The 18,983-nt window shown below is 37.4% G+C and overlaps 1 protein-coding gene across 4 annotated transcripts in view; it reads left to right on the top strand.

The window, feature by feature from the left end:
- Positions 1 to 18,983, top strand: part of MACROD2 (mono-ADP ribosylhydrolase 2) — a 1,226,284-nt gene that overhangs the window by 861,835 nt on the left and 345,466 nt on the right. For all 4 annotated transcript variants that reach the window (XM_067565284.1, XM_067565283.1, XM_067565286.1 and 1 more), the window contains one exon: positions 14,995 to 15,068. In XM_067565284.1, coding sequence (XP_067421385.1) covers positions 14,995 to 15,068 — 74 coding nt within the window. The remainder of the gene's footprint in view (positions 1 to 14,994; positions 15,069 to 18,983) is intronic.

Here is an 18,983-nt window from a genome sequence, read left to right as displayed (position 1 = left end):
TCCTTATCTGGTCCCTCTGTGCTGTATAGCCCTCATTAATTTGCTTTTCCCCATTGAATTCTGCTTCTGTGGCATGTTTCCATCCAGTCTTTAAAGTCAAAATCCCTTTTGAATGACCATGGCCCACATCAAACCTTCTAGCAGAAAAATCAATCCTGAGAAGGAGAAATATGCAACAATTATCTCACAGGAGTCCTTTCAGTTGACCCATCTGGGTACAGGGGTAATCTCATCCCAGCAGAAGACATTCCTGCAAACTCAGAGGGTTCCCTAGCGATGCATGGAAATCCAAAACTACGTGTGTCTCTCCAACAGCTCTGGCCCCAGACAGGGCTCTTCTCAGGTTCCCTGGCAGGACGGTACTGTTGGACATGTGTTACTAGGGAGTTACCTGATCACAGCCGCCTCCAGGGAGCATGAAATACAGGGCAGACAATACAGTCCGGGACTAAGATTTGTGATGCTGGAGAATGCACCCCCATTACCTATTCACCCACTCTTCACCTCCTTTCTCAGTCCAGGCCCTGCAGACATGACCCTCACTCAGGTGGGGGAGACAGTGCCATGGAGGTGACAAAGCAGCCATTTCATTATGGAAGAGAGATCTGCCCTGTAGGTGGAGGTAATCCAGGCCCATGTAAATTTCATTTTCTCATGGTTAGGAGATCTGACAGTGGATTGCATTGATACAATCTGTGATGTTCTCCTAGTGTTCCTAAACTGCTTTCTTCCTGAACTGGTATTGCCATGTCACCCCAATCCCTCCCTCTTGGAGCTTGTCTTACCCTGCTTTGTGAGAACCCCCACTCCTGGGCAATTCTCGCACAGCCTCCAATGATCAAGCTGCTCTTAATTCAGTGAGTGAGTGCTTCTAGCCACTTTAGACTATGCACCAGAATGACCCCAGCCATACCCCCAGTCCCAGATGCACCCTAGGAACTTCCATCTTACGTTGTTCAGTGCTGCCCACTGAACATTGCAAGCTCATGCAGTTCATCAATTTAACAAAGAAATTGATATGCACCAGCCTTGTTACTCCCAGTGGAGTCTCCAACATACTTCAGACTAAATGCACTGCTTTAGGTAAAACAAACAAATGTATTAACTACAGAAGGATTTTAAGTGATTATAAATCAAAGGATAATAAGTCAGATTTGATCAAGAGAAAACAAAGCAAAATGCATTCTAAACTAATCTTAACACCTTCAGCAACCTTTCAGATTTAGACATTCCTCACCACAGGCTGGCTGGTTTCCTTTCAGCCAGGCTCTCCCCTTTGCTCAGAGCTTCAGTTGCTTGGTGTTGTTTGTAGATGGAGAGAGAGAGAGAGAGTGGCTAAATGTCTCCCCTTTTTAAAATGTTCCATAGCCCCCTTCTCCCTCCTTCAGGGTCAGATGACAATGTCATTGTATGGTTTCATCCATGTCCTGAGTCACTGAGCGTTATCTTATCCTGGTTCCTTTTTTGATGCGTAGGCCAGTCCTTTGTTCCTGGTTTGCTGAGCTGAGTTTGGTCTATACATGACTTAATCATGAGGTGTGAATTGCCCTCTGCTCTTGGAGAGTTTTGCCTAGATCTGTTTCAAGTCATGAGGACCCATCTTTGGGAATATTATATAGCGGAGCCTCATAACCATACACATGACATTGCACCAAATGTATTACTATGACAATAATGCTCAGTGTGTCATGAGCATTCCGAAAACATCTTACATGACACACTCTGCATTAAATAATACACATTACATTATAAGGGTGACCATGGGAGTGCAGGGTGTCACACAAGCCATTTTATTTTGTACATTGAAAATGATAGCATCAAGTGAGAGGCCCTTTTACTACAATAAGTGAATGGAACTTGAATTCTTTAACATCATTATTGACTTCACTAGGGTATGTCTGGATTATAGTCCTCTCATTCAATATGAATAATGTAAAAGATTCTTCTTAACTGACTCCTTTTTATGTTTTCCTCTCATTTTTTAAAAATTTTAAACATTTTAATACTTTCTAGTCCTTATTTCACTGCTTAATAGTTGTTTGTCTCTTCATCTAGTACACTTTACATGTTTTCCCTTACTTTCTGCAGGCTTCCTTACTGTCTCCCCATATGCCTGCCACTATCCATATCCACTACTCAGTCCAGGAATTTTATTTCCTAAGACCGTTTGTCATATATCTAAAATATATATGTCTAACTTGAATATGTGGCTCTCCCGAAATGCAGTGAAGGCATAATTAGCTGAGTGTAGCCATAGGAGAAGTGTAACAAAGTAATAGAAAATCCTCCATTTCTTCCACCACTCAGCTGCATTTCCAAGGAAATTGAGGTGGCAGGTCAGTTTTTATTGAAGACTCAGGTTGGAAATGCCTGATTTTTAAGTGCAGGTCATCAGCTTGTCTGGCAGGTAGTAAGTAATTTAAATTTCAGTTGTCCACACCAGCTTTTTATTTGTACTTGGCTGTTGGACAATAGAAATTTCTTAATCTTCCTCTGTCTTCATAGCTTGATCAAGGCAGCTACAGTTGGCTTCTTTTTGGAGCCTTTCTTTTCAGATACTGCCCATCTTTCTAACTGGGATCTATGCTTATTTACACTGACACTTTTGCAGAATAACTTGTAAAAGAATGTATGGTAAATGGCCAATTTATTTTTCCTGAAGGGTGTCCTCTGACAAATTAAATGACTCCACTTAAGAGCCAGGCCTGTTGATGTTGGGTAGAACAGAGATTTGACATTTGTTATGATAAATCTTCCTAAGTAAGAGGAAATTCCATTATCCACTAAAGCAAAACACATCTTGCTAGTATAATGATGCTAAAAAATTTCAGCACTATATGTTGACAACCATTTTGGGTACATGCTGGATATGCTATTTAAAACAAGTGTTGTTAAGACTTAACGTATGAAGATTAAATTGGATTTGAAACTGTGGGATTGGAAGTGCTATTAACTACTTATTTAATTTCCTTTTTGATTGAAGTATGCAAGATTCCGAAACTGCATGATTGTGAGTGAATGCAAATTATAGATGTTAGCAGAAAAGTATATTTTAAAAAATTGTTGTTTGAGAATTAATTTTATCTTTTTAAAGCATGAGGAACATGCTAAAACCTAGGACATTATTAGGTTATTTGACAAAAAAAAAATCTGACCAATATTGGAGATGAAGGGCTTGATACTCATTTACACTGAAGCACCTTTATGCTCCTGTGACTGTGTAAAAGGGTCTTACAGTGGGTGTAAATAATATCATTTGTGTAAATGAGAATCAGCCTTATAAATAGGAGGAGATGGGGAATAAATGTAACTTTTGAGGGGATTTTCTGAGGAATTATTATACTTTGGTCTATTATGCTTGATCCTGTGAACACTTGCACGTGTGAGTAGTCCTACTGAGATCAATACATTTATGGTCCTTGTTTGCAGGATCTGAGTCTTCTATTGTGAGTATGTTCTTGTCCTTTTCTACATGGTTTAAAGTAGGTTTTCCTATGAGGCTATCCTCTAGAATTGTTTTTATTTACATTTATTTAATTTTCTATGTGGAATGTTACGGATGTACTGTATGGCACAATTAGTACATTTTAAATGCAGCACGGGGCAAGTTAAGACTCACTGCAGGATGTTTCCATATAATATTTGAGCTCGCAAAATCAGCCCAAAATGAAGTTAAGTATTCAGAGCACATTGACTAACAGCTGATATATACAGAACCAGAAAAGCAAATACAGTTGTAAACCTGCTGGACAAAAAGAAAGATATGTATTTCCAGATGGATCCCATCTCTTGCCAAGTAAATGATTTCTACAGAAATTATGCTGAAAGAATTACTGCATCTAGGTGAGGAGAAAAATTCTCTCTCCTTTAAAATTTGATGCAGAAAATGTTGAGATAATGCAGCGATATGTCATGTCAGACATACTACACATGCATTCATTTTCTGCAGGATTTATGTAGTGTTGGTTGATGTCATACAGAATGATCTAATATAAAGTGAAAAATAGTGGCCATTAAGTACTGAATACAAGAAGTTTTTTTTTTTCTTCCAAAATGCAGTGGCATTTTTGAACTCCTATCTGTCTGGAAGTATTTCAGCTTTCCACTGTTGTAGATTTTCTGAATAAGTAGCCACTGGTCTGTGTGACCCTTTATTATGTTTTTATCATTACTGTAGGTAAGGTGAAAACATCAGTCTGAATAATATATACAAACCAAAAATCAATATTGCATTTGGTAAAAGAGCAAGCTAACTAGATTAAATGTGCCTCAGATAGTATCTTGCTTTTCACCCAAGCTTCCCAGAGTCAGGGTACTGTAACTTCTTTCCAGTTTTCCAAATAAGACTTCCAGGGAAAATAATAAAAGGACATTTTTGTTTCTGATTTTTCAGAAGGAGCTAAGCATGTGTAGTTTTCAGCTGGCTCTCAATGCTCTCTTAGGAAAACTTTGATTTTCTTTGCAGTCTTGTTAGAAAGGAGATAAGAACTGTGCATCAGTAGAAATAACACCACACACTTTTGTTTCTTCTTGTATGTGTGGAGCCTTTACTAAGTGCTCTGTAGATTTCTGATAATCCTACTAGATTTAGGGCTGCAGTAGAAAACAGAATAGCCAGAATGAGAGTAAGGTGGAAGTGTTTTTAAAGGGCAGTACTGATATGACAAGGGTTGGGTGCCACCTTTTGTTTTGTTTGTTTGTTTTGTTTCTCAAGTCCTTAGTGGAATTAGTCAGCTTGTTTTTTGTATATTTTTTAGCCATTATACAGGTATAATTTCATTCCTCTAAAAGATATCAAAGAGAAAGACCTGCAAGGGTGGGATAGTTACCTGGATCTGCAGATGGACAAGAGATGTGGACTCTCCCCTTCCCCCCTCCCCGTACATAAAGTGTAAAATTCTGGCACCTTTGAAACCAATGGAAATTTCATCATCAACTTCACTGGGGCTAAGATTTCACCTAGGGAATCCACTGAGAAATAAAACTAATTTTGCACTACGTGTCTGTAGGCCAACTGGACTGTTCCTGAAATGAAGCCTATTTCTATGTTAATTTTTTTATAATATTTTCCTCCATTGCTATAAAGCAGATAGCTAGCTACTGGGGATACTTTCTACAAGCACAATTACACAATTGTAAGTGAGGGAAGCATAGGGGTCTTGGAGTCTTGAGCATCCTACCCTTCCTATATTGCTGCAGGGGAGGTGTATCCTGGCTAGAGCCCAGTTAGAAAGGAGGAGGTCCTGGGGCAGTGCCAATAGAGAGATGGTTGAGAACTGCTTCTCTAGACTACAGTCATTTAGAGTTTGTGTGACTGGATTGGATTTACAGTACTATAGACTGATTTTTTTTTTAATCTCTAAATATATTTCCTTGCAGTGTAGGCAGATGTACTTTTGGAAAGCTGGATAACTTTTCTGGTACACTTTTGTTTGATAAAGACCTGCAAGGCATATGTATTTAAATCAGTGGATAGAAATGGATGTTTAACCTTTTTGAAATCTTAACTATAAATGAAGCCAATATCCTATTGCTGTTCAATTCAGTGTATGATGGGGATTTCACAGTTGGTTAGTGGTTTGCACCTTTGTTCAGATTACATTTAGCTATACTGTTTCATAAGCTTGGAAAACAACTTGGCTTCTTCAGAAGTTAGAAATATATAGATGAATTGTAAAAAAATTATCCTGAATTAAGGAACATTATATATGTTTTGAAAGCTTTCCAGGGTGGGGACTGTCTTTTATCATTTCGTTGCACAGAGTCTTAATCCTGAGTAGGAATTCAGAGTGCAATCACAATATAAATAATAATAATAATAATAATGAATCATTACGTGTTTCTAAATATTTATGTATGGATACACAAACAACACGTATGCACTCATGTATGTATACACACATGACATTGATATCTATTAATATCTATACCTAGAAAAATATGTACATGTTTAAGAATCTCTCTCATCTGGAATAATTTACTATTTGCATTGTGTGTGTGTGTGTGTGTGTTCTAACTGCACATATAGAGCCAAGCACTGCCAAGGCAATGAGGTCTGCAAATTTTCCCTTTCAGTGTTTTTGTGACATTCCCTTTGTGATTCCATTATTATGCTTGATGCTCCAGCACTTTCCATGTGCATTTCATAAATACTCAGAGAGAAAATATCCGTTACATAACACATTAAACATCACAGCTATGTTTGATTATCTCCAAAGAGAAGCCTGTTTGTTATATTTTTTAAAAACAAAGTTAGAGCACCAAAGCACCTCTGACATGGTCACTACACAAAGCTCTCAACAAACATTAAAGAGAAATGAAGCCAAAATCCCATCTACTAATATGAGTGCACTGCTCATTATGTAGAAAAATTATATTCTTGCAGAGAAAGACATGATTTTTCAGAAAACCTGCATTGTAATACGTCTCCTGCACGAAGTTATGTCCGACAACTCACGGAAAAACTGTACCTCTTAGCAATTGCCAGTCTAAATATGTCCTTTCAGTAAAATTCCACAATTTGTAAGAGTAGCAGGATGTTGTACATTAAACAGTGTGGTATAAAATCAGTATTCATTTTGTATCTTTACCTCAGTGGAAATTTATAGCATGTTTGTGCTAGTCTCTTTATTACAGCTGAGTGAATAAATGATTTTGCGGTTTGTTGGTGGAAATGGAAAAAAAAAATAGTTTCAGGTCAACTGAAATTTTTTTCTGATTTTTTTTGGGGGGGGTTAGTTTAGATCTTGGGTGTAGCTATCCCCTTCTTTTTTCTTTCTTTTTTTATGAATCTAGCTAAATTTCTGAATAAAAATTGTTTCGAAACAAAAAAGTAGAAAAGTATTTTTTGAAATTGTCTAAACAAAATACTTAGACATTTTCAATTTCTTTTTTCTGAAACTGCTTGCCAAATTCAACTTGAATTCACAAATAGTTTGGTCACCCTAAGACTACGTTTTTTAGCTAATAAACTACTCTTCTGAAAAAATGTGTCTACCTCTACTTTCTAGCTCTACCTGTTCGTATAGCTCCAATAATGGTAGTATCTGGTACCTATGTTCCTCTTGTGCTGTTAATGTGATCAGAATATCATTTAATATCCTTAGGATATCAGTACGACCGAGTGAATTTGGACAAAAGGTAACGTGTGTGTTTAATAGGTACAATAGGTGACGTATTCTTTTGTCTTGAATCTTTTTTAGCTGTACACTGGCCTGAGACACTGATCTCTAGTTGATCCCTTTGGCTTGAAGTCGAAGGCACTGCTCTGCCATGCAATACTTAGACAAAAATTCTGAAATTCTAGAATCTAGGTGATGAATGTAGATTGCTATGCTGATCATCAGACAAGAGATCACTGTCAGTCAGTCCAGCAATGAGTCGGCATTGGTGGTTTTCTCTAAGAGGCTTTGCTTGAGCTAGCCCTGTTGTGGGGAAAGCCAGTGTCTCTTTGCCCACAAAATGGTCTTGCTTTTGCTAGCCTGGTTAAGGAGAGTGACGTTTTTTGGTACCTGTTTGATGCTGATTGACCGTGGTGTGGTTGCAGCTGTGGTGATCCATTTGTCCAGAGTGTGGCTTTGTAAAAGGGGAGAGTACTTAATCTTTTCTATCCACTGCCCATTCTGGGAGCATTTTGGGTGAGGATAGGTCCAATGTGCTTCCTCACTGCATTTCCTGGGTTCATGTTTATTGTATTAATTATACTCTACCAACTGCCAGCTTACTGTCTGTGAGTTGTGTTGAATGTATTTGCAATCACTCTTTCAAAAGTTTATTTGGATTTCAACTGCTTCTGGTGAGGTGTGTTTTCTAATGAGGACAGATTTAAAAGGCATGTTCCCCTGCTTGACAGCAACAGTGTGCCATGAGGATTTCTTGAGGAAAAATGTTCACATATGCATTATGTGAGATTTCTCATGTTTCTTTTGGCTCTGGTGGCATCTGACACCAATGCTAAATAATTGTCAGTTTGGTATGCCCCAGAACCTATACTAAAATATCTGCAGCCTTGTTACCTGGATGTTAGGGAAGTAACTGTTTTACTAATGTTGCATTCAACTATATTAGTGAGAGAAACTTGTTTCAGGGGGAAGCAACTGTGAGGTATGTTGTGGTTGTGAGAGTTAAAATAGAAGAGTTCATTTGGCAGAAAGCCCTTGTGTCCTGTACCTCTCCTCCACTCTAATTGATCTAAAATACGAAACTTTCTTTTCAAGGTGAGAATATAAATCAATACTAAGAAAAATGGCCAAGCAAGCAACTTGCGTGTCGACGAGTCATCTCATGCCTCTGACAAAAAGACTAAGCTTGTTGATAAAACGCTAGCAACTTTGCTTCTAAAATGGCCAGATTTCCCATTGTAATGAGTCACCCCTTCATTAGGTGACTATGATCTTGCTGTTTTCACAACTGAAGGACAATTGCATTTATTGCCAGCTATGCCTAAGGCAGGGTTATGCTATATGGCTCTTTTGTTTTTCTTCATCATCATCATCATCATCTCATGACACCCTGCTACTGTTATGATTATAATGCCATCAATAGCTAAGCTTAACCCACATAACCATAATGAAGCTCAGTTGTTCACAGGTCTTTGTGTATTGACAATACATTTGTATCCCAGCTAGTGATGTGTGGTTTCAGAACGTTTTTGAGATGAATGTTAAACACCTCTTTAAGATGAGCCTGGAAAATAGTCTTTTTTGTCCACACCAGCTGCTACTTTTGCTCATTTCTACATACAAAACACTTCAGGACTGGCAAAATTAACCAGCAAGTAATAATGCCTGCAGAAATAGTTTGTGTGTAATTCCAAACTACATTAAAATGACTTATTGAGTTACTGTTGTTAGATTTTACTCTACACATTATTGAATATAATCAGAAAATTTGTAAAACAAATCTAAAGTATTCTATTTATCTTTTCATATTGATAAAACAGCAGGAATCAGGTGTGATTTGAGAACATAGTGGAAATCTATTAACTAGCATATCTTGGTGCACAAAGAAACATGCCATCTTAGTTACTTCTGTGATTATCAGAGACTCATAAGAATACTTTGTCCTGATTTGTATTCACTTCCGTTGCCTAAATTGTTTGAAAGCAAAGCATTTGAACATGTAAATAACTGTATTAAGAACAAAGAGATCCATTTTTAGAAGCCACAATAGAGTAAGAAGATGGCTGAAATGAATCAGTAACTATACAGCAGATGGATTATGCTTGCTAGCTCCAATTCCAACTTGTTTATTGCTATGGGTAGGCTTAAAGACAACACCAGGAGTCTCCCTTAAATTGACTAAGTGTACCACTTGTCCATTGTTTAGAGTCACTGAAATGAATCTCTTCCATGGCATTTGTTTCACTTAATATTGTATGCTAGTGGAAGTAGGCTGTTCCTATCATCTTGAAGTGTATCATATTAAATGTGGACTATTTAGTATTTGTGTATTTTGTTAATGGGTTGGTATGATTGCATATTAACTGACAGTAAAATGATCATTTTTCACCCTTAGTACTTAGGACTGACCCAGAATAAACTTAAGTAATAAAGCCCTTTGTGTGTCTATACAATCTGGAAGTCACTAAAATAGAGCTCCATTAATATTCTCCCACAAAATCTTCATTATACTGTTGATCATTGGACAAGTTATTGTATATATTTCCCACATACTGCACAAATTTGGCATGTGATACCTTTCAACAATAACATGGATGCTCCTCCAGTAAATCCCCACTGCACAAGAAACTGAACATTTATCCCAGAGTGTTTAACTATATGAAATTTCATCTGAGTTTCCATAAATTAATGAAGGAGGAGGGGAGTTTTGTGCTCTCTTTGTCCTCCCAGTAAATCATGCTAATTGTTGTACAGGAAATAACATATATCCTCAATAAGCCTCCCCTTCACCTCACCCCCTACTCAGATCTGCTTCTCTTCTCTATAATATCTTTCAGATGATTCAAAGTAATTCTTTTATCACCTTTCTCTGGGGAATTATGGCAATGGTAGTTGGAACAGCTTGCATAACACAGAATTTGTTTCAGAAATAATTTCTCTGGTCATTGTTATAAATCCCAGAAGAAAGAAATAAAATGTCCTGAAACAGATACTAAAACATGTCTGTTTGAAGACCTTTGAAGCTTTCACAGGCAGTCACCAAGTCTAATATATATTCAAAGGTGTATCAGAAAGAAAGCAGCTCATTCATAATGAGAGCTGGTTGGGATTTTTTTGAAGAAACTTTTCCATCGGAAAATGACTATTTATCTAAACGGAAACATTTCAAGAAATCTTTTGACTGCAGTGAAACTTCAGTTGAGAGAGTTTCCCAGGTCCGGGATGGACCTGAGAGAGTGTGACCCCAGAAAAGCTAATAACCCACTGATTAGAGCTCTCATCTGGGATGTGGGAGACCCAAGTTCAAGTCCCTGTTCCACATTGGACAGAGAAGGTCCTTCAAGCTGGGTCACTCACATCCCAGGCAAATGTTCTGGACTGTGGTGTATTCTGAAGTGTCATAGGCATAGTTTGACTTCTATATTTGGCGGTGGGGAGCTCCGGTTAGGTCAACGGGGTTGGGGGGACGGGCTAATTCTATACCTGTCCAAGGCTTGCAAACTATGCCCATGACTGTGGGTCTCTTCCTCCTCCTCGTTTTTAATAACAATTATTGAAATGTCTCTGTTTTGTTCCATATAGGGATGAAAACAAATGATGAAACCTCGTAATGTTTTGCAAAATTGAATTCTTCTCTTCTGCCCAGCTTTATTAATAACTGATATTTTAAAAACAAAACTGATGAAAGATCCTTTTGATTCTCTTTTTATTTAAGTTATCTAAAGTGTATTTTTAAAACACAAACCTTTTTGGTAACATGCTTTTGGAATTCAAGAGAACAAACATATCAGCATATATACCAATATTTGCTAAAAACCAGGACAGCTAACCGCTCTTGAATCGTATGAAAAGAAAACAGTGGATGTGAAGACTGAGTAAATAAATATGTAGCAGCTTCTGAGTCTTTGATTAATGTTAATGTTCTGGGATGACGGAAGAAACTTACAGGGAACTGTGAATAGGCTTAGGCTTGGTCTACATTTAAAACTTGGTTTGACTTGGTTATGGCTCCCGGGGTTGTAAAAAATCCACACCCCCGAGTGATGCTTTGCCGACATAACCTAACCTAACCTAACCCCCAGTGTGGATTCAACTAGGTTTACAAAATAATGCTTCCATTGACTTGGCTACCATCACTTGGGGAGGTGGAGTTCTTACAGTCTGGGGAAAGCCCCTTCTCTCACTGTAGTCAGCATCTGCACCATAGCTATGGCACAGTAGCTATGCCACTGTAGCACCTGTGGCAAAGTTAAGGCCAAAGTCCTTTCCCACTCTTGCGCAAAGCAAACTGGGTTAGTGCCCACACTCACCGCACTTTCTGGAGTCCTTTTATTGGCAGTGTGAAATAACAATACCAGAACAAAGCTCAGCCTAGCCTAGATTTCTTTCTTTCAAATCCTGTAGGAACTGTCAGTCTCGGACCTAGTTCTGTCTGTCCTCTTAAAACCAGTGTAGGATTAATGAGCCACACCTACCTCAGTGAGTCAGCAGGAATCCATCAGCATTTTTATGCAGCATTTCAGCACTGCTAACGTAGTGGGTGCAACATAAGCATCTGCCGACTGTTACACGAATATAGCAATACTTAAAGGAAAAGATTTAAAAATGGCTGCTGCTAACAAAATGTGAGTGATAATTCGCCATCCTGGTAGAATGGTGAGGGTCAGATCAAACTTTCCATTTCACCTTAGATGACTCATAATGTTTTTATGTTGCAGCACAGTATTATTTCCAAGATGCTGCCAGCTTAGCCACTGGAGAATGTGGGGGAAACAGTTCCATATTAGGGGCTGTGTGTGTGTGTGTGTATAAATAAACTTTTTTCTTTTAAATTAAATTTAAACTTCGTAAGAGGGAAAACCCCCACTGCCCTGCAAATAATTCAGATAAAGTGATGTGTGGATACATAGTTTGCCTGAACCTTATGGCTAATGCTCCCTTGGCTTTTTGTGCCCTTGTGCTTCTCAGTATTCTGAAGGAGCACTCACTGCAGTATCATGGGCCAGTGTCGATCTTATTACTTTACCTGTTTTATCTTTTGTGAAATTGAGCCTTTAGCTAGAATTGTCTAAGCTGCTGCTCCAGCAATTGGTTAACTCAAGCTCATTTCGTTCAAGTAATTTGATTCCCATGGGCTTACTGAGATTGCTTTTTCACAGGAAGGAAACTGGATGCATGCAGGAGGGCGGGTGGGTGGGTGGGGTGTGCGTAGACAAGGACTGTTATGGCTGACAATTGCAGATTTAAGATAAAAACAAAACAAAACAATGTTTTAAAAGATCACATTGCACTTCGTCTCCCTTCACTGAAGTCTGTAAAGCAAGATGTTTTCATGTTCATTGGATTCAGGCACATGTAGGGGTTTTTGTGCCGAGAGTACAAAATAGCAAGTTAAATTCCATCCTTCTGTCATTGTGTATTAGTTATGCATACAGCCAATGTGATTGTCCTTATTAAAATCACCAGGAAAAATGTGTAAAATAATTAGATTTTTTTTTTTGGATAACTGTGGTCATAAAAGGCCTCTTTTTAGTTTTTAAGGTTTTTTTTTTTTTTAAGGTTTAGGTTTTAAAGTTTTTGAAATCATAAGCAGAGTTCAGGGTTTTTATTTTGTTCCCCAAATGGTCTCTTGCACAGCCTGGCTATTTAGTGATAACTGAGCACCAATTTTGTAGGTTAGCTTCTGTTTAAGATTGGTTAGTATGGAAACATTTTTCTAAACAATGTACACCTTGCTCAGAGATTTATAATTCCATAAAATGGAGAATATTTGATTGCAGCTTTGGGCAAGTACCCTGCTGTGAGGAGGAAAGATGAATCTTTCCAGAAGGAGAATTGTTCTGTAAATAAACATTCGATGCATAAACAATGGTACAATTTAGATGCCTGGAATATGCTTGGCATTGCTACCCCACCAATGTGTGGCCATGCAGACATGCCAAATATAAGGCAGGGAAATGTAGGCCTGGTTTGATAGGAAGAGCTTTATTAATTTGAATGTCTGTTTAAATGTCTGTTACACAACTGAAATGAAATTCATACAAAGAGTCAGATACTTCCCATGGGTGCATTTGCACGCATTCGTTTGAAGTCAGTGTTACCTGTGTACATGTAGGGCATAATTTGACCCTCTGATACTGTTGAGAGCCCATTTTGGGTTCTGTTAGGTGAGAATAGTACTGATAATTGGTTTGTGGTATAAGGAATTTGCTTTGATAACTTAGAATCATAGACTCATAGAAATGTAGGGCTTGAGAAGTCAAGTCCAGCCCACCGCGCTGAGGCAGGACCAAGAAAACTTACCATCCTGGTTAAATGCTTCAAGGACATGCAACCCTAAGGGATCCTACCAGCAAATTGCAGAGCACCCTCCACTCCCATTGATTTCGATAAGGCACCTCTCTGGTTTGGGCCCTAAAAGGAAAGGTTTATGCTTTAATAGGAAACATGTCTCATGTTTGCATATATGGAACGTTAATGCAAATCAAGTGCTATTAATGTCTGTTTTTTAACCTACTAAACTAATAGACATGTTGTTGGTCAGTTCAAAACTGTACTCTAGAAGAACGAAAAATCCTTCAAGATTGAATTTTATGCGGAAATGATGTTATGGAGACATGACTCAAAATGGGCGCTTCATTTGAAACGTAAATAATTTTGCCTGTTAGGCTCAAATTAAGACACATGACCCTAAAGTGGGTGTAAATGTACCCTTAGTGTGAATCAGCATTAGGCCGATCAGGTGCAAGGCAATGGACAATCAAGGCCATTGAGGGCTTGTTCCCCCCACTTTCCAGAAAAATGGGGAACAGCTTACACTTATGTGGTGTGTGAGTGAAGTATAAAATATTATACAGGTACACTGATGTATGCCGAATTATGTGATAAGTGCTTTTGTCTAACACTTTTGCCCATCTCTGTTGCATTCTGCCCACAATTTAATCTCTGCCCAGAATATTCTAATAATCTAACCCACTGAGCAGTGTTCACACCGTTTGTTTGTTTGTTTGTTTGTTTTTTAAAGTACCTATCATAAAAATAATTAACTTATCCCTTCAAATTTGGAATTTCCTAGGAAATTACCCTGGGCTTGATAAGCAATTAAAAGACCTTTAGGTCTTACACCACCAACCATGTAGGTAATGAGCTCTAAACCTTTGGCAAGGTTCCTTTTGCTATCTTTGGTATATTGTGAAATACCAGGCCTTATATTCATAACATTATGTTTAGTAAACTCTTAAATTTACAATATTATCTTAGATAATAGATTAGTAGAGGTCTCTAAATTGTGTTACAATTTTTTTCTGTCCTTAGGCTGACAGAGTTGGACTCATGGTTTTACAGGTAGCTAGATTTAAAAAAAGGTAGATTTAAGAAAATCTCTAAGATATTTCTAAAATATTTTTCTGTATGTTATGAACCATAAACATAATACATGTTTGTGTACTTTAAACTTTGTATTACCATTTCTATGGCATGACCTGATCACGTTCTCTGTTTCTACTACTACTCTTGAATAATAGTTTTCCCAAACAGAGTTGATCAAAATATGGGGAGGAGGGGAAACTTTTCATTATTTTTTTTTAATTTAACGCTTCAAAATTCAAAAAAGTTGACTAGGTATATATCTGGAAGAAAAATGGGATTATATTTTCACCAAAAAAACTGGAAAGCATTCTTCTTTAAACTCAAAATGTTGATTTAAAAAAAAAAATCAGCCAAAAATTGCAATTTGGAAAACTTTTACCAACTATAATCCCCAACTCATGCTGATAAAAACCTTTGTAGTGCATTACACTATCATATCTTTTATATTTCCATGTGTATTTGTATACACACATCTTACACACTTTTTTCCCCCACTCTTTTTCAGGTTTTCCAAATGAGCCTGCTGCTGTTATTGCCCTTACCACTATTAAGGAATGGCTGAACAAGAATCTCAATGAGGTAGGAATAAAAGAACTCTCCTGATCAGATTTTGGGATTACTTAGTTTGACCCCCAAATTGTGAAAGAGCATATCAATAAATATGCCACTGATCCCTTGAAATCAAGATTATGTAAAATACAACAAATCAGGTCAGGAACATCAGTGGTAGTTTGGACAGTACATAGCAAGAGTATTATATGTAATAATCTACTGAGGGTAAAGGGAAATATATTCTATTTGAAATGATACTGTGCATTTCCTGTGCATTGTGACCTTTCTTGGCAAAGGAAAAGAGCATCCTCTGCATAAAGTTGTTCCTGAGAGACAGTTTTCAAATAATAATGAAGAGAATGTATATAATGGACTTCAATGGACAGTAGTTTTGTAGAAGCTGCTTTACACCAAATAGCTTTATGATGACAATATTCTGTGTTTGATGTTTTTTAGGTTCCTTACACTTCAATTATAGTATTACTTTTCACTGGAATCTATCTACTTATGTAATATTAGACATACGTGTGAAATTTTAACAGGCCTGGGCTACTTGCATATACACTGTCATGATTGTGATTTTTTTTTAAATGAAACGAAATGCTTTCACCAGAGTGGTCTCCAAATGTCTTCTTCTATTTCTCTTTTTTTCCTTTTTGTTTTGTTTTTGATGGAATATGTTCAGTGGCACTGAACTGGAGAATTGAGCAGAAAAAAGTGACTGAATAAAATAATCATGATGTCTTAAATTTAAGACATGACTGTTTCCGTATTTTGACAGCCAGCAGATTTTCAAGTGTCTGGAGTTCTTTAATACTTTTCTGACAAAATGTTTAATTGTGCATAGATCAGATTAGAATGTTTTCCTAAATAATCATCTGTTTTATATTCTATCTTGGAAATGTATCTTTTGGGTTCTATTTACCAAGATTGTCCAGAGTGATAAATTGAGCAAGTTATTTTCACAACTTTAGAGTTGAATGCAAAAATTGTATGCTGGGATTTGAAAAAATGGATGACCAAAGTTATACTCTGAAGTCCATGTATAGGGACTTAAATAACTGGCTTGACTCTCCAGAAAGCTGGGCACCCAAGAGTTCCCTTGGTCTTCAAGACTTCAACAGTGAAGTCAGTAGGAGTTCTAGATGCTCAGCCCTTTTGAAATTCACACCATTTATTTAGGTACCTAGGCTTCTAAGGCAACGATTAACTTTATGCTTGTATTTTTGAAAGTCTGGGCTACTTATGTCTAGTTTATTAAATCCTAAAATAGGTGTAATGGTAGAAAATGAAAACATTCCATCCAGCCCTATGAGTTTTCAGTGTTTTGCCTGATCCTAGCTCCACTTTATGCTTTTTCACCACAAATAAAAAACAAAACAAAACACCCTTTCCTTTTCCAGAAGTAAATATATGTGTTTCACAACTCATATGTACTATTTGCTTCAGTTCTCTTCCTAGTCATTTTTATTTTAATGGTGTTACAGGGAACCTGATTTCTTTTTGGCAAAGCGACTGCAAATTAGAGTAAAACAGATGGGCAAGAGAGGTCTATAGACAAAAGCCATTTTCTCATCTTGCTCTATGGCTTGGGCTCTTGTTTTTAAGACACAAAGAATATCTATTTCCCTGGACGTTATCTGAATCCTCCCTTATGTCTGTCTTTTGCCTGACCTATCTTTGAACCTTTCCTGTGTCCTGCTGGCTCGTTCTCTGGTTCTGCCCTCCTACTCTCTGGCTCAGTGTGCTGCCCCAGCACTTTTTCTAGCTCCCTCAATTAACTTAACATAATGTCCTCCCCATGCTCTTAGAAACTCCTGCATCTGCCATGAATGGAGACCTTGTTATAAGAGTTCAGAAGAGCTGTAGCAGCCACAGATTGAATTGGGAGTGCTTATCTTGTCATACTTGAATTGTAAACACGTTGGGGAAAGGAATGTGATTCAGTCTGTTTATAGAGTGGCATGTAGTTTACAGTCTGCATATATGGGTGTAAATAATCATTAACATTGGGAATATATACATTTGATACCTCCTTTTCTTGCCTTCTCTAGACCACTCCCTTCCAGAATACAGATCCTTCAGCCCCTTACTTGTTCACTACTTCTGTAAACTCTGCAGAGGCAGGACCGTAGCTTCCTGTGTTTTTGTGTAGTACCCACTGGAATGGAACCTGCATCCTAATTGGGGCCATGGGGTACAAATGTTTAAAAAAAAAAAAAAAAAAAAAAAGTCACTGTCTATTTTGGGTCCTGGTATGGCACCTTCCCATTATATTGTTGTGTTCCCTGGTTCACAGGAGCATATGAAATCCAACTATTCAGTATGATGCATTTTAAGGCATGATGAATGCTAGTCTACTTTATGTCAATGAATGAAACAATTCAGAAGAAATCTCTTGGGCCATTTGTTAACTTTTGGAGAAAAGGAGATGAACTTGATTTGGCTGAAGATCTGATTTGTGTGTGAAGTCATATATCAGTAGTAGAAACCCTACTGTAGGCCACCAGTTAGTAATCAATGAATGGGCCTAACTAGTGTTTTGGAACATAAAAATCTTTCTTATACAAGTGTTTATAAGTTGTATGACTTTCCATAATTTATCGACACTAACATGCTTATCAAGGTGTACATGAATAGATCATCAATAAAATAAAAATATTTCCTACTATCTTCAACAACATAATTGATTTCTGTAACAAAAGCAATCTTAAAAAATCATTCTTTGCATAAAAGTGAGAAGAAAACCTTTGACATTTGGAACCAGTTTGTAGATTCATAAATTTCAGGGACAGAAGGGACCATTGTGATCATCTAGTCTGGCCTCCTGTATAGCACAGGTCATAGAATTGCCCCCAAAATAATTGCCTAGATCATATCTTTTAGAAGAACATCCAACATTGATTTAAAAATTGCCAGTAATGGAGAATCCACCACACCCCCTTAGTAAGATGTTTAAATTGTTTCAATATGTTTACTGTTAAAAATGTATGCCTTGTTTCCTATCTGTCTAGCTTCAACTTCCACCCACAGAAAAATTATACCTTTCTCTATGTTGAAGAACCTATGATCCCCTCGTTGGTACTTTCAGACTATAATCATTACCCCTTTATCTTCTCTTTGTTGAGCTTAATAGATTGAGCTCCTTGAGCCTATCATTACAAGGCACATTTTCTAACCTTTTTATCATTCTCATGGTTTTTCTCTGAATCCTTTCCAATTTTTCAACAATTTTTCTTGAACTGTGAACACCAGAACCAGACATCTTATTCCAGTAGCAGTCGCACCAGGGCCTATTTCAGAAGTAAAATAATCTCATTACTTCTACTTGCAATTCCCCTGTTTATACTTCCAAGGATCTCATTTGCCCTTTTGGACATTGGAGCTAATGTTCAACTGATTATCCACCAGCATCTCCAAATATTTTTCCTAGTCACTGCTTTCCAGGATGGAGTCCACCATCCTGTAATTATGGCCTATATTCTTTTTTCCCTAGATGCATACATTTAACTGTATTAAAATGCATACTGTTTGCTTGTGCCATGCTTACCAAGTAATCCAGGTTGCTCTGTGTCAGTGTCTTGTCCTTTAAATCATTTACCAGTCTCCAATTATTGTGTCATCTGCAGACTTTATCAGTGATGATTTTGTTTTCTTCCAGGCCATTGATAAAAATTTAAATAGCATAGGGCCAAGAACTGATCCCTGTGGGACCCCGCTGGAAACACACACGCTGGATCATGATTACCTGTTTTAAAATTAAATTTGACACCTCTGTTAGCCAGCTTTTAATCCATTTAATGTGTGCCATATTAATTTTATATCATTCTAATTTTGTAATCAAGATGTTGTGTGGCACCAAGTCAAATGCTTTACAGAAGGCTATTACATCAACAATACTACCTTTGTCAACCAAACGTATAGTGTCATAAAAAAGATATT

The sequence above is a fragment of the Emydura macquarii genome, unplaced genomic scaffold (assembly GCF_026122565.2).
Source record: "Emydura macquarii macquarii isolate MOO-44397 ecotype Brisbane River unplaced genomic scaffold, CSIRO-AGI_Emac_v2 contig_2676, whole genome shotgun sequence".
In the NCBI taxonomy this organism is placed as follows: domain Eukaryota; kingdom Metazoa; phylum Chordata; order Testudines; family Chelidae; genus Emydura; species Emydura macquarii.
The sequence above is the reverse complement of the archived record's forward strand: the minus strand, read 5'-3'. Positions and strand labels throughout refer to the sequence as shown.